The 25023-nt window shown below is 43.4% G+C and overlaps 2 protein-coding genes across 11 annotated transcripts in view; one reads left to right on the top strand and one right to left on the bottom strand.

Annotated features, from left to right (window-relative positions):
* Positions 1-12385, top strand: part of mtmr3 (myotubularin related protein 3) — a 30656-nt gene extending 18271 nt beyond the window's left edge. For 3 of the 6 annotated variants that reach the window (XM_086112105.1, XM_086112106.1, XM_086112107.1), the window contains 5 exons: positions 691-2248; positions 2320-2430; positions 4290-4378; positions 6031-6057; positions 12080-12385. In XM_086112105.1, coding sequence (XP_085968231.1) covers positions 691-2248; positions 2320-2430; positions 4290-4378; positions 6031-6057; positions 12080-12239 — 1945 coding nt within the window. In that variant the 3' untranslated portion in view covers positions 12240-12385. Of the gene's footprint in view, positions 1-690; positions 2249-2319; positions 2431-4289; positions 4379-6030; positions 6058-7395; positions 9334-12079 lie in introns of those variants that run through there. The other 3 variants (XM_086112110.1, XM_086112109.1, XM_086112108.1) reach the window with 3 other exon arrangements.
* A 2333-nt stretch (positions 12386-14718) lies between these two features.
* The window catches only part of citb (citron rho-interacting serine/threonine kinase b), a 47799-nt gene continuing 37494 nt past the window's right edge, over positions 14719-25023 (bottom strand). For all 5 annotated transcript variants that reach the window (XM_086112099.1, XM_086112103.1, XM_086112100.1 and 2 more), the window contains 9 exons: positions 24872-25011; positions 24688-24780; positions 23882-23990; positions 23067-23195; positions 21782-21862; positions 21612-21690; positions 21365-21538; positions 19604-19892; positions 14719-15559 (listed from right to left, as the gene is read on the bottom strand). In XM_086112099.1, the coding sequence (XP_085968225.1) occupies positions 15536-15559; positions 19604-19892; positions 21365-21538; positions 21612-21690; positions 21782-21862; positions 23067-23195; positions 23882-23990; positions 24688-24780; positions 24872-25011 (1118 nt within the window). In that variant the 3' untranslated portion in view covers positions 14719-15535. The remainder of the gene's footprint in view (positions 15560-19603; positions 19893-21364; positions 21539-21611; positions 21691-21781; positions 21863-23066; positions 23196-23881; positions 23991-24687; positions 24781-24871; positions 25012-25023) is intronic.

Raw genomic sequence — 25023 nt, 5'->3', positions numbered from 1 at the left:
TGAATATACATTACTAGTATAAAGCGCCACTGGAGACTTGGACTTTTCAACGACTACAATCTTCATAGGTGCCATTTTTGAGATGTTTTGCACAATGCATGTACCATACTTTGTATGCAGCGATGGCTGTTTGAAAGTGCTCTATAAATACTGTTGACTTGACTTTACTTGACTTGACATATACTCTTAGTGGGGGCATGCCTTTAGCGCCCACCCTTCCCACTTAAACATCCGCATGCTGTCGCCAGTTACGTCCGCCTTTGCTCCGAATAAGCAACATGTCGGCACAACATCAGTCAGTCCCCTCATCGAAGTCACACAACAGCATTCACAGATTTTGGAACTTTGTGCATACACAAGGTGACCCGCGTTATTAGGCGCCCCATCCATTTTGGAGAAAATGTAAGACTTCTATGTGGGTCTTATGGTTGTGAAAATACAATATATTTTATCTTGAGATGTCAGAGTTAGTGGACAGACCCCAAGAACTTTAAAGCTTGGATTTTTACTTTGCATTTTCAATCATTTTGAGTTGTTTTGTCTTTTATGATATTTTTTTTTGTTGCTAGCTTCTGATAGTAATGGGTTTCACGGTGTACGAACTTTAATGTGGATTAAAACAAGTTTCATCAGGAATGTTCATGTGCAGTTGTGTTCTAAAAGTATTTTCTTTGCATGTTTCCCTTTTAGATGTACGAAGACACGCTCCTTCGATAATTTGCCAAGTGCTTGTGAGCTGGGAAGTTCACTGGCTCCTAACCGCCGCTCCAGCGACCCAAGCCTCAATGAGAAGTGGCAGGACCACCGGCGCTCTCTGGACCTCAACATGGCAGTCGGGCCAGATGAAGGTGGAGACCAGGATCATGATGTGCAGTGTAATGGATTAGGCCTTTACGCAAACACAGTAGACTCTGAGCTGGATGCCAGCCCGGATCCCCAGCAGTCATACTCTGAGTTGGCTGAGGCAGCCTTCATGTACTCTGCAACAACTCAAGAGGAAGCTGAGGAGGCAGAACTGTCTGTAGCGGTGGGTGTGGCCGCGGGCCAGATGGAGAACATTCTTCAAGAAGCTACTAAGGAGGACATGGAAGCAGATGCTCAGAGAGTTGGAAGTGCTGCTGTCACCCACGTCATTAACGCAGCTGTTGTGGAGGAGGAGACAGGCTCAAGAACTGATGCTCTTGATCATGATAATGATGTTGATGGTGATCACTCTGTCAACAAGAATGAGATGCATGAAGTGCTGGCTAATGGTCACTATTTGGAAAATGGTTGTGCAGAGGCTGAAGAGAATCCTGATTCTTCTGCTCTTCCTGCACCGACAGCAGAAGAGGTGCAGCACCTGAGCGATGAAGAAGCCCAAACACTCGAACATCTGATGACAAAGCAGGCTCTGGAGAATTGTTCTGTACAGCTGGAACATGCTCATGAATACCTTGACTCAAGTTCAGGCGAGCCAAAGCCACCCGCAGCTCAAAGAACTCTGATGAACGGCTTTGCTCACCAGTCACCTGAGGAAACTAAAGGCGATGAGGAAAATTGCCCTCCTAGAGACCCTGACAGAGGTTTGTCAGAGTCAGGGGAACAGGCAGAGAAGAGGGCCTCACTGATGGAAAGCTCCACAGAGACTTTAACAGAGGAGGTCTGCGGCAGGTTTGAACTCCCCGCGCAGCCTCCTGTCTGTCAGAGCCGTCAGGCCTGCAGCAATGGCAAGGGCCCCCCGCCTCACTCCAGGAAGGACAAAGTGCTGGAGACCGACGAACACGGCTTTATCAGAACTTTCAACGGGGGCAGCAAGCGACCCTCTGTCAGTGCCTTTCAGTATGCAAGTGCTGACCTCACACGCGACGGACTTTGTAACAGTGACAGTTCTGACGGGGAACCTTGCGGAGGACCTCACTGGGTCAAAGCTAATGGCGAGCGGACCCTGCTGAGCCGTCAGGTGTCCTTGGCAAGTTGCAACTCCCAAATTCTTCACCACAGAGGCAGCTGCTCGCAACAACGTTGGTGCCACGCCCAACTGGGCCGGCCCGCTCTCAGCCCAGAGCAGCCGTCGCGCAGCCACCTGGATGACGACGGGCTGATGCTGCACACAGATGTCATCCAGCAAAGACTTAGGCAGATTGAAGCTGGGCACCAGATCGAAGTGGAGACGCTGAAGAAGCAGGTACAGGAACTGTGGAGTCGCCTGGAAAATCAGCAGCACGCCAGCTCCTATCGGGTCAACGGAAACGGGGGAGATGATGTGGTAAGAAGCTAGTGATTGGACCATCAAGCGGTACCTGACTCGTTAAAAAGACTGAAGTCTCTTTCTCACAGACCTTGATAACAGACTCGGAATACAACATGGACCCCAACTGTCTGTCACGCTGCAGCACAGAGCTGTTCTCCGAAGCCAGCTGGGAGCAGGTGGACAAGCAGGACACTGAGGTGGGTCTCACCGCGTTTGTTTTTGGACTAGCACAACTCATCAAGTCTGTTCTTACTCTTCACTTTTTCCTGACTTTAAATCAAATGTTTGGGTTCTATTCCTGAAACCAGCTGCCCACCGAGCGACATGACTGAACTACTCAGTCGCGTCACACAGTGTGGATGGTTTTTCCACTACAGTTAACCTCTGTTTATCGCTGTGGATCCATTCCAGACTGTCGTGTGAAAATTTGCGACACAGGATAGGGAGACCACCGAAAAAATAAATTATTAATAGGAATACCCTTCCTGCGCATTTTAAACATATTAATCCGCAAACTCATTAAAACATTTTTTTAAGTCTATCTTCGCAATTATTCTCACTTTCTCACTGTCAATATCTGAGAGACTTTGTTTAACGTAAATTGTAGGAAATGAAAATAAACCTTACGCTTGCATAGCTCTCCAAAAAGGTTCTTGCCATTTCTGATTCCCAGTTGCAGTAAGTTTGTGGAAATACAAGCCGTCGAAATTGTTAGTTTTAAGTATTAGATGATGTTAACGAACTGAACAAACCGATTGTGAAAGATTTGACCAAGAAAGACAAATACTAAACTTTCTTGCAGCTGGTCAATGCAATTACATGTTGTGTATTAAACCAAACCACATAACTGTCTTAATCATCTAGCGTAATGGGAACATTTTTTGGTCAATGCCGAAGATAGACTCACGAAACGTGCAAACATATCGCTGATATTTGAACACACACTGTAGCAACATACACAGAAGGAGCATTCAGCAATACTCACTGGCATATGTTCTTCATCCTCTGAAAAAAACCCAATTACTATTACTACAGCTTAGTTAGACGGCCTTTTTGTTCCACCACACTTTGTTTAAACTACGGCCCGGGGGCCATTTGTGGCCCCTCATCCATTTTTCAGTGGCCCGTGGCATATATTAAAAATGACATTTGGCATGGCACAGGAGTAGTTTGAAAAAAAAAAGGGGGGGGGGGTGGAAGTTGGCAGAGTGAGTGTCAAAAAAGTACCGTATTTTCACAACCATATGACACATAGGTCTGAAATTTTCTCCAAAATGGACGGAGCGGCAAATAATGCGGTCGACTTGTGATTGCACTGAGTTCCAAAATCAATGAACACTCTTGTGCGACTTAGATGATGTTGTGCTGACGCATTGCTGGTACAGAGGAACGGCAGACGTAACTGAAGACAGCAATGCGGACGTTAAAGTGGGAAGAGTGGGCGTGAAAGCGGACGCTATAAGCATGCCCCCAGTAGGTGTTTATATATAGTACATGCATTGTGCAAAACAACATCCCAAAAATGGCACCTATGAAGAAACACACTTTAAACTGCAAGCTATCAGTGATGCGGAGGACCATGGGAATCGAGCAGCCGTGAGAGAATTCAAGATCAATTTATCCTTTCATTTTATAAAAAGGCACCATCTGTCTATCCGGGTAAGGGTGGACACAGGTGCAGCAACATCCGCCAGACCACAAGGAAAAGCTGGCCATCTTCTGCTTCTACCGCACCCAAAAATTAAACACTTGTCAGAACCCACTGTTATCGCTGCTCTGTTAAAATATCTTCATCACTTCCTGGGAGACTTAACTTACTGGGAAACTTTCTCTGCCTCTTCCTGCTGTTAATTACGGAGCATCTCTCTCAGTGGAGCTCAGTGCTGCCTGGCATGCTGTGTCCCAAAATGCTACCATAACCTTTGACTGTCAACTGTAATTTGTGCAGTTTTTCAGTCCTGTCTAGTTCAGTCGCGTTGGTGTGCGGTCAGTGTAGCTAAATTCATTCAGCTCTATTTTTGTCAATGGAAAGAAAATTTGGTGTGCTTCTTTTCAGGTTACCCGCTGGTACCCTGATCATTTGGCTGCCCAGTGTTACGGCTGTGAGAGCAGGTTCTGGCTCGCCACCAGGAAGCATCACTGCAGGTAAACACAGAGAAGAACCAAGCAATAATAAAGCAAAACTACTACAATGGAAAATTCCGTTGAAAATATCTGGTAGTGAATTTCATTTTCAAGGAATGTACTTTTTTTTTTTTTAATGTTAGTCTAATATGCAAAGTTGCTCCTCCAGCAGGGCACCAGAAATGCTTATTTATGGAAGACGCTACCCTAAAGCAGTAGCATTGATAGTTTCATTAATTTAACCTTTATGCAGTGTTCATGAAAAGTAAGTGTCGCTAACCGCAGTAATATTTTCTGCACGTATTACAGTTGGCCACCCGTTTTAGGACTACTTAGTGTAACCTCTAAAGCGGGCTCATAATTGCCAGTGGTGCCAGGAAGGGACCATGAGGCCATTCTTGTTTGACTTGCCTAATTTTGACTTGAGTGCAATGCTGAGGGGTGGGTGGAGCTGGCTAAAAGACGGGGAACTCTTTTACTTTTGCACTGTTTATCCCACCGGAGGAATTTACTCGAGATAGTGCGTGAAGTGTAACCTTATTGCAAGAGTTACTGAATTGACTGGTAATTTATTTTTACAAAGTTATGCCATACTGTATGTGTAGGTCTCATGCACGCGCATAAAGTGCCACTTCTTCGTTGGGTCAGCTTCTTCTGATTCGTGTCTGCAGTCGGAAGTTGAGCGGCCGTGGGACTCGGCTGCACTCAAAACATGCTTTTGTGCTCAAACTCTGCAGATGCTTTTAACTGTGGCACAAATCCAATGCCACACTGTAGTCCCTGCCTACAGCATGCACAATGCCGGGGTCGGAGTTTAAACAAATTAATCAGTCATTTTATATTCTTCATGTGTCTATTGCGATCCATATTGACAATAAATTATCAGCCAGCCTAACCCTTATGTGTGGACTGACCAATAGTATAGACTTTGGAAAAAGTATTACATTTCGTTAAATTGTGTCAGGAGGTTTCAGCCCGACGCCAGCTATTTATGATTTACATTGGATTAAATGGCATTAGAAATGTATTTAAAGCTCCTCAAATACAAATGACTAAACTTGGAATAAATAAGACGTTTTTGTGGGAGAGTTTCTTTATTTAGACAGATGTGGGATGTTGTTATTGTTCTTTGCATTTAAATTAAATAAATTAAAAATAAAATAAAAAAGTGGCCCCATGGTTAAACCCATGTAGCGAAATCAAGTCTACATGACCAACACGATGAAATTATCAAAAATTGCTTCATCAAGTCAATCCTTAGCATTACAAGTGTAGGTTTAATGTGCTCACATTTGACTAGTGATAAGCTTTCTTTGAAAATGCTAAGTGACCTTAGAAATAACAGGTTTTTGTTTGTTTTTTTGTACTTGCTGTTTTACTACGAATTAGTACTTGTTGTCACATGGTTCTTTTCAAGGTGAGCATCAGTTTCATTGCGATAGTGTCCTCCCCTGCATTTTACCATCGTGAACATTTGGAATCTTGGCACACTGTGCTGGACACAATGTCTTGACACCGATTCAAAATCATTTGATGTGCCAAACCTTTCCATGTTGTCTTTGAAAGTCTGTGGCAGGCGGTTGATCCATGAGGCACGTTGTACTTGTAGTGTGTCATTGTTGTCCTCCCTGTTCAGGCAGCTTTTCTCTATTGTCTACCTTTCTCCTCTACAGTGGCAGGGAGCCTGTCCAGGAGGTCTGGTGAGATCCGGCTCCTCTGCCCCCCCCCCCCCCTCCCCTCCCCACCTCACTCCACCCTAGCCTGGCATCGCACACCTTCCCTTCTACAGTGAACCCCCATTTATCGCGGAGAATACATTCCACACTCACCCACAGCCAAATCAAGTTTTACCCCGCTCACAGGCCTTCAACTCATTTAAATGTATTGAAACAAATTTATAAAAACAAACGTTTCAAAATTATTCCTTTAGTCATCACGTCACTTAACATCGCGGCTCATCTGTTGTCTGGGTATGGCAAAATGGCAGAATAATAAAAACGGCTTAATATTAATCAGAATGCAATGTTAAAAGTGACACAGAACATATTACTGTGGGAAATCTTTTTGCATTAATGGTTAACAGAAATGACTCTCGCTATCATGGTACATTAATCACAATTCCTCCAAAAAATGCTACTTGAACACACATGCAGCAGTTTCACAACAAAAGATTAAACCATTGCATGCTTAAACACTGAAATGTTAAACCAAACCATACAGTGCAACATTATTCACATGTCTTCTCTTTGCTTTGCTCTGTGGGAAAGACAGCTGCTTTGTTAGGGTCCTTTTCTGCTCCTCGTCTCTTCTCCTACTTGCGCTGCATCGACATCCACTCGAGTTCAGTGCTACCCACTACGTAGTACTATACTGGAGGCTAAAGTCAGACTTTGCTGATTTGTATCGAGTACTATAAAATCCATTCATCCATCCATTGTCTGAGCCGCTGATCCTCACGAAGCTCGCAGGCGTGCTGGAGCCTATCCCAGCTGTCTTCTGACGGAAGGCGGAGGCCAGAGCCGGAATCGAACCCTGCACCTCTGCACTATGAGGCCGGCGTGCGAACCAGGACAGAACAGTCAAATCAGTAAAATACTTTTCAAAGTGCCTCATATATGTAAGGAGATGTTTTGGAAATAACTTGCTCTTCAACTTTCAACCCTGTCACACAAATATCAAACAAATGTGACGTCTTTCAAGTCGTTCTTTTTTTCGTGTTTGAAAAGCATTTTATTACTCAGATATGAAAACAAGGTGACGTCCTGCAAACATGCAAACTCCACACAGGAAGGTCGGAGTCCGGAATCAAATCCTGGACCCCGTGCACTATGAGGTGGACGTGCTAACCAGTCAACCGTCATGACGCCCCGAGAGTACGATAAAAACCCCTTTTAAAAAAATGGTCACTTAAAAATCACAGATACAATGGCGATGCGAAAGATGAACGGGGGTTCACTGTAGTCCCAATCAGTCCCTCACCCTTCTCCTTCCACCCCTCACTGCATCCGTTTGCCCTTTTATTCTGTCCTTGTGTGCAGTTCCCAAGAGAAACCGATTTGAGTGTGATTGCTGCGGGGACATTTTTATTCATTGGCTGTGAGTGTGAGCAGTTTTGCTATCCATGAGCTGTGATTGGCCGTGGGCTGCCACTGTCCCTCCACCACCGTCATTGCAGACACCCTGGCGGCATGCTGCTCCAACCTGCCAGTCAGCCAGCAGTGGTGCTGTGCTCTAACCTTACTAACCCCTGCATTGGGGTGCAATAATCAGGAGAGCAAAATAGGTGTTAAGTCGCGCCAAGCGGAACGGTCAAGAGCCCCAGCGTGAGCCTGGTCTTCCATCGGGACCTCAGCATGTCAAAACTTTTCCAATTTGCCGCCATGTGTTTTATCGGCTTCCAGTGTATAGGAGACAAAATATCACTCAGTGAGTATTGAATGGCATCCGCTAGCCTGGCGTGTGGAGGTGAAGCATCAGGATCACCACTGAGGTTCACCCGCTTAACAGTGAAGAGGACCCTTCAGGCTTGATGCAGTTATGTCAGCTCAAAGTCGACTGTAAAATCTCGTGTATAACACGTACCCCTGTCTAATACCCCCCCCCCAAAAAAAAAATCACCCTTAAAAAGCAGTTGGGTTTTCCCCCCTCTGTACTTGTGTATAATATGGGTCTCTAGTTTGCTAGCATCCTTTATTATGTTGCCCAACATTTTTTTGTTGTTTTTTGAGTGCGAATGATATTTTGATTTCCAAGTAATACTGGGCTTCTGAAGCAGAAAATGGCATCCATTTTATTTTTTTTAATTGGCTGTAATTTTAGTGAGATTGATATTTTGGACAGTGAGATTGATTTCAGGATATCAAAAATGCTCTTCGTTTATTCTCCAATAAAAGTCAAACAAGCTTGTTTGCTACCAACATTGACAAATTTGATGACAGTTTGCTTGATTTTCACCTGAAACGTGATTTGCATATTGCCGTCTGTCATGAGATCGCATTAAAAAAGAAAGAAAGAAATAATAAAATATGGACATTGTTAGACAGATACAGCTCCAAAGTTGTAACATAAAGAGGATACCAGTGTCAAAATGTATGTAATTTTTAACACTTTTGTTAAATATATGATTGAAGATCTCAAATACGAGAGCCAATTTGGAACAAGCCCGTTTGCGGATTCAGCGACACCAAAATACCCTACAACCTTTGACAGTTTCTTGGCACCAAAATATTTGTTGACCAGTGATACTCGAATGAATAATATGATTGGGTAATGATTCAAAACATGCCACTAAAGTGTAATTGCTTTTAAATCCAGGTTAAAAACTATGCGCATTTCCCACACCTGTAATTAAGGTCTTGCAAAGCCTTTGGAAATCAGGTTTTCCAAAAATCTATGTCTGGCCAAGTGCTTTTCATGTTTAGATAATGAACTTTTTAAAACTAAATGTCAACTGTGCTTAGCAGCACACTATTTTCATCTGTAGAAACATTTATAGGAAATGAGATCTTGGACAACTTTTGTGATCAGTAGGAACGGCAACTGTCACGCTGTCAGCATCAAATTGTGCAGTCATACCTGTATATGCGTTCAAAAGTGCTTTTGAAAAATAATCCGCGAGCTCTCGCCATCTTGCTCACTTAGCATCACTAAATGCTGCCAACTGGTGCTGTTATACAATGTCAATGTAATGAAGTACCGTATTTTCCACACGATGGTGCGCTTCGGAGTATAAAACACACCTTTGATGAATGGCCTATTTTAAAGCTGTTTTCATATATAGGGCCCACCGCTTTATAAGGCGCATAGAATAGAAGCTACAATACTGGCTGCAGTTGCGTTATGCATCCACTAGATGGAGCTATACTTAAGGAAATACAATACAACACTGCTTTATTTATATAGAGCTTTCACAACCGCTGCAGCTGTAACAAAGTGCTTTACAGAACATTTAAAATACGACATCCAAGAAATCAGAATACTAAACCATATCATATATAACATAAGTGTCAAACTCAGGTCCCGGAGGGCCGCTGTCCTGAATGTTTTGCAAGTCTCCCTGTTGCAACACAACTGATTCAGATCATCAGCAAGCTCTGCGGAAGCCTGACATTGAACCTGTTCATTTGAATCAGGTGTGTTGCAACAGGGAGACTTGGAAAACATGCAGGACAGCGGCCCTCCAGGACCTGAGTTTGACACCTATGATATATAAGGTGCATCGGATTATAAGGCGCACTGTCGGCTTTTGAGAAAATGGAATGCTTTTAGGGGGGCCTTATAGCACGGGAACTACGGTTGTCTTTTTAGTGTCTTTATTTAGCGATTGAACTTTATCTCAGGGCGACGTGCTGTTGATGTTGGTGGCAACAGTTTGTGAAATGCTGCAACTACAGCGACTCGAAAAAGCAGTCAAATCAGCCATGAGGCATTCATGTAGTTTAGTTGAAAAGATTTTATTTGGATGTTGGCTGCGTATTCCATCATGGATGGCATGAACAATTGTTGCTGCTGCTGGCTTGACTAATTTCGCCCACGGTGCATATGCAAGCATATTTCCTTTTGAAACAAGGTACTTTATAATACATACAGGAGATTCGTAGCATAACACATTAAATATAATGTTGCAGTGAAAGTACGCCTTTTAGTTACATCTTGGTACATGTAAACGTTAAACTATTTGATTTATTCTTTAAATTATTATTTTTTCTCTATGAATCCATGTATAATATGGTGGGGCGATTTTGTGTAATTTTCTTCTTTTCATGGGACAGCACAGCAGTTTAGACACTGTGTTAGCTACATTGAGGGCACAGTAAATTTTTGTACGTGAACCGAAAGCAAAGTGTCATTTCTTCAGTGATGGCCATTTTTTTCCAGAGTCATTTACATCTATTAAAAATGCCTTTGAGAAATAAACCAACGGCTCTATTGAACACTGACAACAGGCGCCATACAATACATTGTCAGCGTCATGAAGTCGTTTTTTAATTTTATTTTTTTTAAGCGCCCTTTATTAGTGATAGAAAGTTATTTAACCTCATTCACTCCCAAAGACGTTCTTAAACGTCTTTTTTTGGTCTAGAATTGGCTGGTACTGAATGAATTAATAGCAAGCATATTTCGTTGACATCAGTAGTAAGTTAGTGACAACCGAAACAGTCTGAATGACATGTGAAGTCAGAAGCTACGAAGTGTCACTCTGCTGCAAACGGCTTCAAAACAAAAGCTTACCAAGGCTCGATGTCCATATATTACTGGGTAAAGTAATTTGGGGGTTTTTATGTTGTCCTTCTTATCGCGTTGGTGGCGTGTTACCGTCATACATATCATGAACCATTGTTAGCTGGACTACTTCTTCCGGACAGCGTGCATGTACTCGAGGCAGAAAAATTGCTATATATGGCTCAGTAGTGCCCCTGACAAAGTTTTATGAACAAGCATCGGTTGTATGTTTTAACAAGTTAGAGGCATACGTAACAGCCCAAAGACCTACAAACGGTCTCTTGTAGCCATATGTTTAACCTGACTGGCAGTTCACCATTTTATAGGGGTTACATTTAAAAAAAAAAAAAAAAACTCCTCCAAATTTTGTCCATTTGCTTTGAAACTCTGGCTGCTTCATCTAAAAATATATACTGTTTATTTCATCCAACACCGATGTTGTGGCGATACGCTGTTTGCTCGAAAAATGAAACGGATTTTGACGGTCTTAACATTTGCGGTGACATATAAAACTACACATCACGCTCGGCCAATGAATCACTATTTTATGCGTTTATTTTGCAGTTTAAAAAAATGACTTAATTGCGCCTTCTGCATATTTTTAGCCAAACAGCCCTGGTTGAACATTTCACCAAGATCTTCCGATAGTTGGAGGCAAATGTAACAGCCCAAGACCTACAGAAAGTCTTTGGAGACCGATTCCAACCTCAACCCGATGTTGGCAATTTTAATTTCCTTTCATATTTTGGCACTTTATAGAGGTCAAATTTGATCAATTGAGCTTTTAATCTGATGATGTACTTCATTTTCCAAAATTCCAATTCCAGTGTGTGAAAATCCCAATGTGCCAGTACCCCAACCTTGCCAGATCTATGAGGGCCCTTTATGCCTGCTCACAGCTCTGGTGTTTCTTTTGTGATTTATTAATCCTATATTCATTTATTACTATCAGGAAGTAATAAATTGAGTTCTGCTGTGATTCGTTGTCCAATTAAGACCTCTGAGATGTTTTGAGGCACAGTTTAATTTTGAAGTGGCCGATGGACCCAACATTAATTCAAACATGGCATCGTCGGCCACAATTTAAGTGTGTGTTTATCATTGCAGTTGTAATGCTACGGAACTTGATATATAAGAGCGATATTTTAGTATTACATGAGACGGGCCTTATTCGATGTGCCGACAGAATGTTTGAGAAGCCTCCAGTCATGAAGCTCACAAAATTCCAGAGTGAACCAGAGTCACAGATCATCAGCGGTTCTGTAGGAAATGATCCAATTGTATTTGTGTGAAAACGCTGTGCTGTTTATTAGCAATCTATCTCTGCTAAACTATCTATGCAAGCCGTGTATGCTTACAGGAAAAGCGATAAAAACCCTCTTCCGTTAAATGACGGAATGTCCATTAACCTTAACCTGTTGCCACTGATGTGGAAGGTGCACAACGTGTGTGTATGTTGAGAATCCAGCGCTGACCGTTGTTGTCCCCCCCCCGCCACAGGAACTGCGGTAATGTGTTCTGCGCCAGCTGCTGCGACCAGAAAATCCCGGTGCCGAGCCAGCAGTTGTTCGAGCCCAGCCGTGTGTGCAAGAACTGTTATGGCAGCCTCCGGCTCAGCTCGTCGCCTCTGGACAAACCCATCGCAGCCAGCTCCAACTGAGCCTCGGGGAGGAGGCGGATGTTGGCGTAAAGGAGGGCACCACCACCACAACAGAATGTCCCGTAGACTGTGTGCGTGTATGTGTGTGTATGTGCTGCAGAAGTGGACCGGAACGTGTCCTTGCGGTGGCACGGTTGCTCGACGCGCTTAGCTTTGCAAAGAGGGGGCGTGTTGGAGCAAGTCCCTCGTCGGCCACACGGCGGCGTCGGCGAGCTCAGTGGCCGCGCACCCGAGGAGCGAGAATGGACTTCCTGGTGCCTCGGACCGGGAGGAAACGGGAGTCCCGCCGCATGTTCTTCAGTCGAGGGGCTTCAATCCACTTCAATCATTGCCCCCCCCCCCACCCATCCACGCTGCTTTTGCACAATTCCCGTCTTCTCTGAGCCCCGCTTGGACTTGTTTTTGGTTGCTGCTGGGTGCTCAAGAGAAGAATGTGGTGTGAATTGTGTACGAATCTTCAAAATGATGAATAGGAACAATTGATTGGCACACCGTTCACAGTCAGAGCTCTGGAAATCAAGTCAAAATGTCCTGTCGTCGATTTGGAATCGAGACTCGCGGACAGGACATGTTGAGTGGATCATTCATGATTTGGACTGCCTTTGAATACAACTTCAATGAAAGACGATCATCCACTCGGCCTTAACTGGCCTCGTTATCGGCAGCGGACTCAATTAACAAAAGTACCACTGAAGTCATTTCCTCCCCGTCAAATAAGCACCGATTGAAGAAGATGAAGGATCTTGTGCGATCACAGCGGTCTGTCCCACTCCGTTATTTGAGGCACCGGGCGCGCACCTCTGAACGGACAAGCCGAAGACAGCATTTTGATTTTCCTACTTTTGACTCGGCGCTCACAGAGTGGTCCTCGCTGCCTGTCAAGTCATTCAATGACCTCCTCGTGCACATGGTCATTATTTTGTAAAAAAAAAAGAAATAGAAGAATACAATAATATATTCAGATACAGCTATAGCATTTAAGTACAAAGGTTTAGAAACTCAGAATAGTTTCTCACTGAATTAGTCACCAAAAAACGTTTTTGTTTTTGTTTTTCTTTTGCTTTTCTTTTGGCAATTACAGAAATGTACCTTTATATGTATGATAGAAGCGCAGGGTGTCCTGTTTGGATGCTGTAGTATTTGATTTGGGGGGGGGGGGGGGGGGGTTCTCCTTTTTTTTAAAATGAGGTGATTTTATTTATTTCGTTTAAAGAGTGTTTTGGATTCTGACAATTCAGCTGCCACGTGATAATCAGTGTCGACGTGCTTGTGGTGGTGGAGTGACGAGTCTATGCACGCACGCATGCACACACAGAACAGAGGTCCAAAACAAGCAACATCAATTCAAACGCAAAGCCCCTCCACACACACACACACACTCTCTCTCCATTCACTTACAAACACTACCTCTACTTACTAGACACTCATGACGCACACTTGTTTATAGTTGCTTTGAGATTTTGGCTTTCAGGGCTCCCTTTGTCACGTGCGCCTTGTTGCTCAATTATGACCTTTGTTATTATGACGCAAATGGCTGGATAGATTCTCATATGGAGTCTTTCACTTATATTCCAGATGAACAAAACGAAGGACTATCACTGAAAAAACAAGTCTTGTTTTTTTTTTTTGGGTCAACACAGCCGCCGCCGAGTTAATCATGCCCCTTAATGGCTGTGACAATCCCCTTCCTCTTCACGATTGTCCACTGCATTAGAGGTAGAGCCGTGCGGGTTTAATGGGAGTTGACCGGTGTACTCATCCGTCATTTAAGTCGTGCTGTTGGCCACAGCTCATTATTATAACCGAGTGGTGTAAGATCTCATGTGACACACGCACAGCAGACGTCTCACGAAGCATCAATGACAATGATGTGAGGGGGCACCGGTTTGCCCGACATCCGCAAGCCAGTGCCACACCCGGGACCAAAACAAGGCTGTTGTCGGTACTCAAGCCTGACAGGATGGCCGATACATTTGTCGTGGCGGTAACTCGCTCGGCAACTTTTTCGTCTTGTATTTTTCACAAGCCCCGTTTCAGGGGTCTCTGCAACAGCCCAGCAATCATTTGTGAGAGCAATTGTGTGTGCGTGTACATGAGAATGTAACAAGCATTAGTGGGTGTGTGCGTGATTGTGCATCTTTTTTTTTTTTTCCCGGTAGAGATGGGTGCCAAGCCGTTCTATTTCAGATCTCACAAGGGGATCACTTGTGCTTCTGTTGGGTTTTCCCCCTCACCTGTTTCCCTCCTGTTGGAAAAGCACTTTGAAGCTGTTTGTCAGGCGAGTTTGTAGCTGTACATAGAGCCATTTCATGTAATTACAAGTGCTCCTTGTTCATCGGATTTTTTTCCCCCCTCCATGAGCGTTTCATTGTTGTAGAATTTAAGGAGAAATAAACTAGACGAACCAGCTGTGTTTTGTGTGTGTGTGTGTGTGAGAGGGAGAGAGAGAGACCTGCTCTGAAAAGATGCCAGGGAGAAAGCGGGCTTCAATCATGTTTTAATGATGTCTTGTGCAGATATCTAAAAATCAGGAAAATCCTTTGTTAGCGTTAACATCCTCTAATTATTGAACGCAGGTTTGACAGAAAATAACAAGCAGGAGAACGAATCAAGCTGCTGTAAATAGTGCATGTCATGCTTACTGATGAGGTGGTCACACAGGCACTAAAGAAACAACACCATTGACATCCACGACATGTCGCAGCACACACGGACGGGATGCTGTGGACCAACAAGAGCAAGTTGAGGCAGCACTCTGAGCTTTGGAAACAACACAAGACAACATTGTATTCAATGAAGCACTTCTATATGCAACGAGTGGATAGCAAAGGAGATACAGTCACAAAAGAGAACCTCACGTTTGCCGTGGAAAACCAAACCAAAAAAAGTTTTTACATCCTCTTCAAATCCAGTTGATTCGTGTGCAAATTGCCTTGACCTCTCCCTCATGACCATAAATACAAGAAACGGATATTGATGGCGTGAGGCTCCCTGCAACTATCTATAGAAATTCTCATTTTACCAAAAAAATAGACATGGCTGTACTGGCCAACTTTTCCCTTTTATAAAAACTCCTAACACTATTTACAATTACGCCAACGATCCATTATAAAATAGATGCTCCACGCGTTTTCCCTGCCACCGATTCAACTGTGGAATACACTTCCCCGCCTCCAAAAAGCACATCTCGGGTTTGTATTGTCAAAAGATGATGTGTGACTGTGTTACAGGCAATATGGCCGCCTGTCAGTCAAGTGTGAGTCACTGGACTGTCCAAAAGGAGCGCTGGTGACCTTTCACACGGACGACTGATCCCATACCTGCAAAGACAAATGACAGGCAAAGGAAAAAAGGGAGGGGCAGTGTGCTTGTACTCTACTTGAGTGGACATGACTGGGCTTGGGTTTCCATGTCAGCAAAATTAGGGATAATGGTTGAGTATACTATGTCGTTTTTTTCGGGCTAAAAACGCCTTACTGTACATGGTCGTTTTTTTCGGGCTAAAAACCCCTTAATATGCTATGTCGTTTTTTTCGGGCGTAAAACGCCTTACTATACGATGTCGTTTTTTTCGGGCGTAAAACGCCTTACTATACTATGTCGTTTTTTTGGGCGAAAAACGCCTTACTTTACCTGTTCGTTTTTCGGGCTAAAAATGCCTTCCTATACATGGTCGTTTTTTTCGGGCTAAAAATGCCTTCCTATACATGGTCGGTTTTTTCGGGCTAAAAACGGCTTACTATACATGGTCGTTTTTTTCGGGCGTAAAACGCCTTACGAAACATGGTCATTTTTTTCGGCTAAAAACGCCTTACTATACATGGTCGTTTTTTTTTCGGGCGAAAAACGCCTTACTATACTATGTCGGGGGGTTTTCGGCTAAAAACGCCTTACTATACTATGTCGTTTTTTTCAGGCTAAAAACGCCTTACTATACATGGTCGTTTTTTTCGGGCTAAAAACGCCTTCCTGTACTATGTCGTTTTTTTCGGGCGAAAAACGCCTTTCTATGCACAGTCCTTTTTTTGGGCTAAAAACGCCTTACTATACATGGTCGTTTTTTTCGGCTAAAAACGCCTTACTATACATGGTCGTTTTTTTCGGGCTAAAAACACCTTACTATACATGGTCGGGTTTTTTTTTGGCCTAAAATGCCTTACTATACATGGTCATTTTTTTTATTCCAAAACGCCTGACTATACATGGTCGTTTTTTTTCGGCTGAAAACACCTTACTATACATAGTCGGTTTTTTTTAGCCCAAAACGCCTTCCTATACATGGTTGTTTTTTTCGGCAAAAAACGCCTTTCTATACATTGTAAAAAAAAAACGACGATAGTATGGCATTTTTAGCCCGAAAAAAACGACCATGTATAATAAGGCGTTTTAGCCCGGAAAAAACGAACATGTATAGTAAGGCGTTTTTAGCCGAAAAAAACGAACATGTATAGTAAGGCGTTTCGAGCCCAAAAAAAGGACCGTGTATAGAAAGGCGTTTTTAGCCCGAAAAAAACGACCATGTATAGTAAGGCGTTTCGAGCCCAAAAAAAGGACCGTGTATAGAAAGGCGATTTTAGCCCGAAAAAAACGACCATGTATAGTAAGGCGTTTCGAGCCCAAAAAAAGGACCGTGTATAGAAAGGCGTTTTTAGCCGAAAAAAACGACCCTGTACAGTAAGCCATTTTTAGCCCGAAAAAAGACCAGGTGGAGTGTTTCTGTCATCGAACCCAGGAAAAGGTAACTAAGTGTTGTATTTTCACACAGAACTGAGCACGGTTTGAACCAGAGTTGCCTGGACCAGACGCCAGCATGTATACCTCTACACTACAAATGACTTTGACTTGTCCTGCACTATAGGCGTATTTGACATGCACTTTCGAGGGTTTTTGAGGAAAAAGTAACTCGGTGTTTTATTTTCACACATAACTGAGCGGGGTTTTGCCTGGACAGAACACAGGGATGTATACCTCTACACTACCAGTGACTGTGACTTGTCCTGCACCATAGCCGTATTTGGATTGCACTTTCGAGGGTTATTCGGGGCTTTTTTTCGGCTGAAAACACCTTACTATACATGGTCGTTTTTTTTTAGCCCAAAACGCCTTCCTATACATGGTTGTTTTTTTCGGCCAAAAACGCCTTTCTATACATTGTAAAAAAAAACGACAGTGTATAGTCAGGCGTTTTTATCCCGAAAAAAACGACAAAGTATAGTCAGGGGTTTTTAGCCCGAAAAAAATGACATAGTATAGTATGGCATTTTTAGCCCGAAAATAAACGACATAGTTATAGTATGGCGTTTTTAGCCCGAAAAAAACGACCATGTATAATAAGGCGTTTTTATCCCGAAAAAAAACGACCATGTATAGTAAGGCGTTTTTAGCCGAAAAAAACGAACATGTATAGTAAGGCGTTTCGAGCCCAAAAAAAGGACCGTGTATAGAAAGGCGTTTTTAGCCCGAAAAAAACGAACATGTATAGTAAGGCGTTTCGAGCCCAAAAAAAGGACCGTGTATAGAAAGGCGATTTTAGCCCAAAAAAAACGACATAGTATAGTATGGCGTTTTTAGCCGAAAAAAACGACCATGTATAGTAAGCCATTTTTAGCCCGAAAAAAAACGGCATAGTATAGTAAGGCGTTTTTTGCCGAAAAAAGACCATGTGGAGTGTTTCTGTCATCGAACCCAGGAAAACATAACTAAGTGTATTTTCACACAGAACTGAGCGCGGTTTGAACCAGAGTTGCCTGGACCAGACGCCAGCATGTATACCTCTACACTACAAATGACTTTGACTTGTCCTGCACTATAGGCGTATTTGACATGCACTTTAGATGGTTTCCAGGAAAAGGTAACTAAGTGTTGGATTTTCACACATTACTGATGCAGGGTTTGAACTGGGTTTGCCTGGACCAAACGCATGCATGTATACCGCTACACGACAAGTGACTGTGACTTGTCCTGCATTCTAGGCGTATTTGACATGCACTTTACAGGGTTTCCAGAAAAGTAACTAAATGTTGTATTTTCACACATTACCGATGCAGGGTTTGAACCGGAGTTGCCTGGACCAAACGCAGGCATGTACACCTCTACTCTACAAGTGACTGTGACTTGTCCTGCACTATAGGCGTATTTGGATTGCACTTTAGAGGGTTATTTGGGCCTAAAAACACCATACTATACTATGTCGTTTTTTTCGGGCTAAAAACACCTTACTACTATTTCGTTTTTTTCGGCTAAAAACGCCATATTATACTATGTGTTTTTTTTTCGGCTAAAAATGCCTTACTATACATGGTCGTTTTTTTTCGGGCTAAAAACGCCTTACCATACTATGTCGTTTTTTTCGGGCGAAAAACGCCTTACTATACTATGTCGTTTTTTTCGTGCTAAAAACGGCTTACTATACATGGTCGTTTTTTTCGGCTAAAAACGCCATACTATACTATGTCGTTTTTTTTCGGCTAAAAACGCCATACTATACTATGTCGTTTTTTTCGGGCTAAAAACGCCTTACTATACTTGGTCGTTTTTTTTCGGCTGAAAACGCCACATGGTCGTTTTTTTTCGGCTAAAAACGCCGTACTATACTATGTCGTTTTTTTCGGGCGAAAAACACCTTACTATACATGGTCGTTTTTTTCGGCTAAAAACGCCATACTACATTGTCTAAAAAAAAAATGAATGCGCATTAACTTCGGTAAGTCAAATTTATTTGACCTCTAATGCCCAAATCTTTTTGCAAGACTTTCTGTTTTCACAGACAAGTTGTCAGATTTCAAATTAGGCCACTGACACTTTTTAGTTTAGGAATGACTCTGATAGTGATTGATCCAAATCATGGCTAAAAATGGATAAAAGTCCCATCCAATGTCTAGGAATGTTTTTATATGAGAGGCTACGTATGCTTCAGTGTCTTTGTGTTTTAATTAGGCCAATAGTAATTACGAATGTTCCATAATTTTTCATTTCATTTTGACTGTTGGTGTGACAGTTCTTCCATCCATTTTCAACACCCTTATCCTGAACAGGGGCGTCACTTGTGCTGGAGCCTATGTCAGTGGACTTTGGACGGAAGGCGGACTAGACCCTGAACTGGTCAGCGGTCAGTCGCGGGGCACATATTATGATGAACCATTCACACCCACATTTTATATGCGGATCAGGCGAGTGTAGCACTACACCATCATGACTATTCTGTTAGTTTTCATTTGTTTTTTGGGCAGTTTTGAAAATGTTTCATTTTTGTTTCGTTTTTGTATTCGTGTTTTGATTATGGAATATTTGTCAGATGTCCCTTATCGTGCAATAAGAACATGCATGTTGGTCAGACAATAATAGAAGTGACAAAGGAAACGTACCTTGTTAACAGGAGCCAGCTGCGTGCGCACCGACCCGGCAATGAGCCGGTTGTTGTCCCCGAATCGTCCGGGAGATCTCTCCCTGCGGCTGTCCAGCACCCTGCCGGGTGACTTCTCCCTGTCCAAGGGGCGGGCCGGAGACTTGTCGCGCCGGAACTCAGTGCGTCCCTCTCGATAGCGGTGAGGGGTGCTCGGCTCTCGATGCAGGCCGTCGTGACTGCCGGGGCCTGACGTCAAGCGCTTGGTGATGTGCTCCGAGTAGGTGGGAGGGCCTCGCTTGCTGGGACTCCTGGAGACGCGTGGCAAAGGCCAAGGGTCATCGGGTTGTGTACAACAACTTTTAAGTTATCCGGGTTTTTTATTTATTAATTTATTCGTTTTTTATTTATTAATTTTTTTTTGGGGATCCACTTTGTGCAATGCAGACCAGTGCCTGTGTATACTCTCAGTCATGCAGGCCATTCCATTATCAGGACATGAAATCGATCAAAAGTGGATTGTTGTGGCTGTGTTAGAAGACGTTTCGCCTGACATCTGGACAGCCCGATATCAGTGGAATGTCTCATTTGCATACCTGTCAACTCATACGGTTTAGCCATAGTTCATACGGATTTTGTGGTGAATCTTACTATATGGCCGTATCGCACAAATCATACGGATTCTGGCAATTTACGTTTTTTTCCCCCCCTAACAGGTAGTTCCGTTTGCTTTTGCCCAGAATGGTGCTAGTCTACGCGAATGCTTTCATTTCCAAAGTAAATATGAATGGATGCTGTAACTTCGAGCCGATGGGTCAGCATTTGGAGTTGGTGAAAAAAGTAACGCAGGAATACAACTCTGAACACAGTAATGCCACTAAGTAGAATGATGATTGGACATTAACCAGACATTGTATTATGGAGATCTACAATAAATATCATTGAAAATTTCGTGGGGGGGGGGGGGGGGGGGGTTGCCGTTATTTTGACATATAAAATGCTTTGGTACGTTATAAGGATTTTTTGCTCTTTATAAGGATTTTTTTGGTAATTTATACAGGTTGGCGCTCCGAAAAGTTGACAGGTATGCATTTGTCGCTTTAGCCATCAGGTGCTTAATAATGTGTACTACTGAAATGCACTTTCCACATAACATAAGTGCATATATATATATATATTTTTTTTAAAGAAACTGAAAGTTACTTTGGTGTGACTTGTCTCAAAGTGACCAGGTCCCCCCCTGGTGTCCCCCTCCTCCAAGTCGGAGCCGATGACAAAGCAGTTGAATTTTGCAAGACAACACTTGCAATTCGTGTAAATGAGCAACAGATAGCACACAGGCAATGGCCAGAGTCCAATTGTGGTTAAATTAGTGGTGGGGTTTTTTTTTTTTGCGGTTGAAATGGTAAGAAAAGCTGCATTGAGTTTGAGAACAGAATAATCCTGATTCATGGCATTCGCTTCCGATAAGCGACAAATGCTCGATTGCTTAGTCGCTTTTTTAAATTCAAAGCTTCAAGTGCAGCAATCAGTTACTCGTTGTCATGGAAACAAAACCCATAGCGCCATTGGCACAGGAATACGTTGGCGGGCGTGGGGTGGTAGGCGGTCTGGCTTAGTTGCACAAGACAGGCCCTCCTGCTAAATCGGTCGAACTTCAGCAAGACAAAATAAGAGTTTGTAAAACAGGCGATTCTTGATTCTCAGGATGATTTGGCGAAACTGTGTCACACACTCACACATGTGATGTAAAATGTTTTTCGACAAGTGAGGAGCAGCTGACCCTCTGCTGGATCCGGTCCTCTGCAGCTCTCCCGACTCTCGGATAAGACTCCCCTTACAGCAGATGACCCGCAGCTTGTTCTGGTAGGACGAAGCCAAATATATGGCTCCTGAGGAGATGGCTGGGCCCAGATAGCGAGGGCTGGGGATGTCCAGGTGGGCCAGCACTGAAGGACTGATAACACAAAAGTCCATCACGAACTTTCGGGTCATTTCATAAATGTGATACGGTGGCCGGTGACACTCACCCCAAAGCAGCGTGACCCTGAACCTCGATGACGTCCAGAGAGTTGAAGTAGGTGACAAATAGGTAGGGCTCTCTGTAGGCTGCATCACAAAACACAAGCAATCCAAGGGATTGGATTGACTTCATGCATAATAACAATAAAAATGATGTGGCTTCATAAAGCGTATTCACCAAAGGACAAAGGCAGTCGACTCCACTTAATGTCCTCAGTGCGGCTCTTTCGTCCATACGTGTCCACAAACACGCCAAACTCTGCAAGACGGAGACATGCAAGAATGAATGTCCACTCGAGAGTTTCATTTGCATGGCCAATGAAGTCATGAACAGGGTCCCGTCCAATGCCATTTAAAAATCATGCAATTATGATGCCAGTACCAGAGGTGGGCATTCCATCAATACTTAAGGAAGATCAGTTAATCCGTCACTGATGACGCCCGTTTTGCTGACGACTGACAGAAACACGCCCTGTTGGTATCTTCTGTGTTTGTTGATGGGGGTTTCATAGAGATGACTGCGTTGATTATACAGTGTGTGTGTGTGTGTGTGTGTGTGTGTGTGTGTGTGTGTAGAGGTGAAGGCAAGGTGGCATTAAGATTAGTAGATTTGACTTTCCGAAGAGGCCTTACGCCAACGAGTATGGACAATAGTAGGAGTGTGCTAGCTACTTGGATTGAATTTTCCCCTTTGGCACAATGCAGAGGTGCATTCTGCTTCAGCTAAGCCATTTTAAACTTTACATGGAAACTTTTTGGTATTTTAGAAGCGAACACAGCTGCAGCCACCCACGAGCGTGCTCCTGCTGACTGTGATTTTACAGTTCAATGGATTGGCAGATAAATGTCGGTGAAGTGTGTGTGCGTGTGTGTGTGTGTGAGTTTCTAGCAGTACTTCAGTGAAAAGTGTACTATTGCGCTCACTTTTAATAATAATAATAATAATAATCATAATACATTTAATTTTGAAAGCACTTTTGTTGTACCGGAGAGGATGCCATTGCAATAGTTAAGGTGGGTGATGACGGTGTGGATGAGGGTTTGAGCGACATTGAAAGAAAGTGACGGGCGGAGTTGAGAAATGTTTTTGAGGTGGAAGAAAGCCGTTTTGGTGATTTGGGTGATGTGTCGGTCGAAAGAGAGATTATTATCAAAAAGGACACAGAGGTTGCGACAGTGAGAGGAGAGGAACAGGGTGGAGTTGTTGCTAGTGAGATTAAAGTTGGAGGCTGTTTGGGTGATAATTACAATGACAGTGGTTCAAATGTGCAGAGATCGCTTATTCAATTTTCCTGACTCTGTGGATTTTATTTTATTTTATTTATTTATTTTTGAGCAGTGTGTGAGTTATCATTCATTTGTGGCAAGAGGGGCGATCAAGGCTCACTGTCCCACACTTTCAAACAAACAAAAGAAAGGATTCAGTGTACGTTTTTTCTTCCCTCATGTCTGCGCGCGCTTACCATGAAAGCACAGCAGGTACTCCTCCTTCTGCATGCTGCTGGCCACCTGCATGATGGCGATGGGGAAGCTATGGGATGAGGCAGCAAACACTGCCGAGGCCAGCGACATGTCGTTCTTGTCCAGGAACTCTGCGGCACACCAAACACATGACGCGTCTTAAAAAAGATGGCGACATTTCAAATGTTGTTTGACTCACGCATGCAGAATAATTCAAATTGAATTGATCTTGGGCTTGTGATTATTTTGAACAAAACCAAGACAACATCACAAATCAATCGCAGGAAAACCACAAGATCGCATTTGACGTCATTAAACATGAGCAGCACGGCGTTGTCACTGTTGGGATTTTGGCTCAGCCCCTTCCAGTTTCGATTGGCTGGTTTCCTTGATGACGGCGGAGTGGCCAAAAAACAGATCTGTTTTAATACCTATTTTGACAGAAAAGGCCATTAACCACAAAACTTTGTTTCCTCCGCCATCTACGGTGCTCCCAAAGAAACAGAATTGGAAGCCCAACCCCCAACTGCTTGAGCAGAAAGCCCAAATTTCAAAAGAGAGACAAAGACTGAAATTTAAGCAAGACATAGCGGTCTGAATATCCTAATTTCTTTTCATTCCAACACATAAAGGTCATTTGAGCAGATTTCCTCCAAGCGCGTATCAAACTGGTAGCCCTCTGCTTTAATCGGAACTCAAGTAGTAGTTGTCAGTTTCAAAAAGGTCGGTGAGCCCTGCATGAGAAGTTTTTCCAATTCATCAATTCCAATGTATAGTAAACACGAGCGGGTGAAAAAGGAATTGCCGATGAGCACACCTTCAAGTACAAATTGCTTCATCTCGATCTCGTAGAACTTGTTGGTGCCGAGGATGATGCTGTAGCTCGTCAGGTGGATGCAGCTGCAAGGCTCCAGAGTTTCAATTTCCTATGAAATGAAGATTGTTGTTGTTGTTTAAATTCCAGAATTATACAGTTGCACCATGAGAGCGTCAGAGCGATATCGCAGATCTGCTCCAAAATATTTCCGGTGTGAAATCCACAAGTGAAATGTTACAGTTGAGGGCTAAGACTAGACTAAGTTGAGGTGATGAAGTTTCACTCAGATGTAGAACTATCTTCTGGGTTCAGCGGAATAAAATAATAGATTGGCACAAAACATATTGTAACCTGATTTGACTTGCTTTGAGATAGCTATCAAACAATTAGATCCAAATGATCATGAAAGGCTCCGTTTTCATGACGTAAATTCGCGGCCACACGGGCCTTATCTGTCTAAAGGTGGTTAAGGTCATTTCAAGACAGACAATCGGAGGCCAGTGGATCTGTGAGAGCGAGGGTTGCTCTGCTGTGGGAGTGGTCATAGCCGACCTCATGGCAGAGAGTCTCAACATCTGCTCTCTGAAGCGGGCTTTTGGATAACTGATAGTCGGTGTGAACCTAGAGCCCAATTAGACACACATCTAATTTCAATTTTTTTCTAATTATGGAGAAAATCGTTTTGCGCACAATTTCATTGGTGCGGTGGAACACGATGAATAATAGTAATTGTTTAGGATAAGTTCATTAAAATGATATGAATGCAGAGTGCAGTGTGGATACGGAAGCCAGGGATCACATTTCACCTTGCGAATGCAATATTTGCTGAGATTGTCATTGTAACGTAGAATGGTGATCTTGTTCGGCATTGCGGCACATATGCAGGAGCCATTGTCTATCTGTGAAGACAACGCAAACACACGCACGTCCTCAACTGTCTCCGGTCACATTTTTCCAGTGTATGCGCTCACGACTCGAACGAAGACGTACTCTGCCGGCAGCAAACAGATGGCATCCTTTCACCGTCTCAAAGATGTACGGAGCCAGCTCGGACTGGCTGGGCAGGTGGCACTGGCTCAATGACTGTTTTACTCTCTTGATCTCCACCAGGCACAAGGCCCTCTCGTCCCCTGCAGCACACA

Source organism: Hippocampus guttulatus, chromosome 5 (assembly GCF_054856545.1).
Source record: "Hippocampus guttulatus isolate MCC_2025c chromosome 5, RoL_Hgut_1.0, whole genome shotgun sequence".
NCBI lineage: Eukaryota > Metazoa > Chordata > Actinopteri > Syngnathiformes > Syngnathidae > Hippocampus > Hippocampus guttulatus.
Note: the sequence above shows the minus strand (reverse complement) of the source record. Positions and strands in the feature narration are given on the sequence as shown.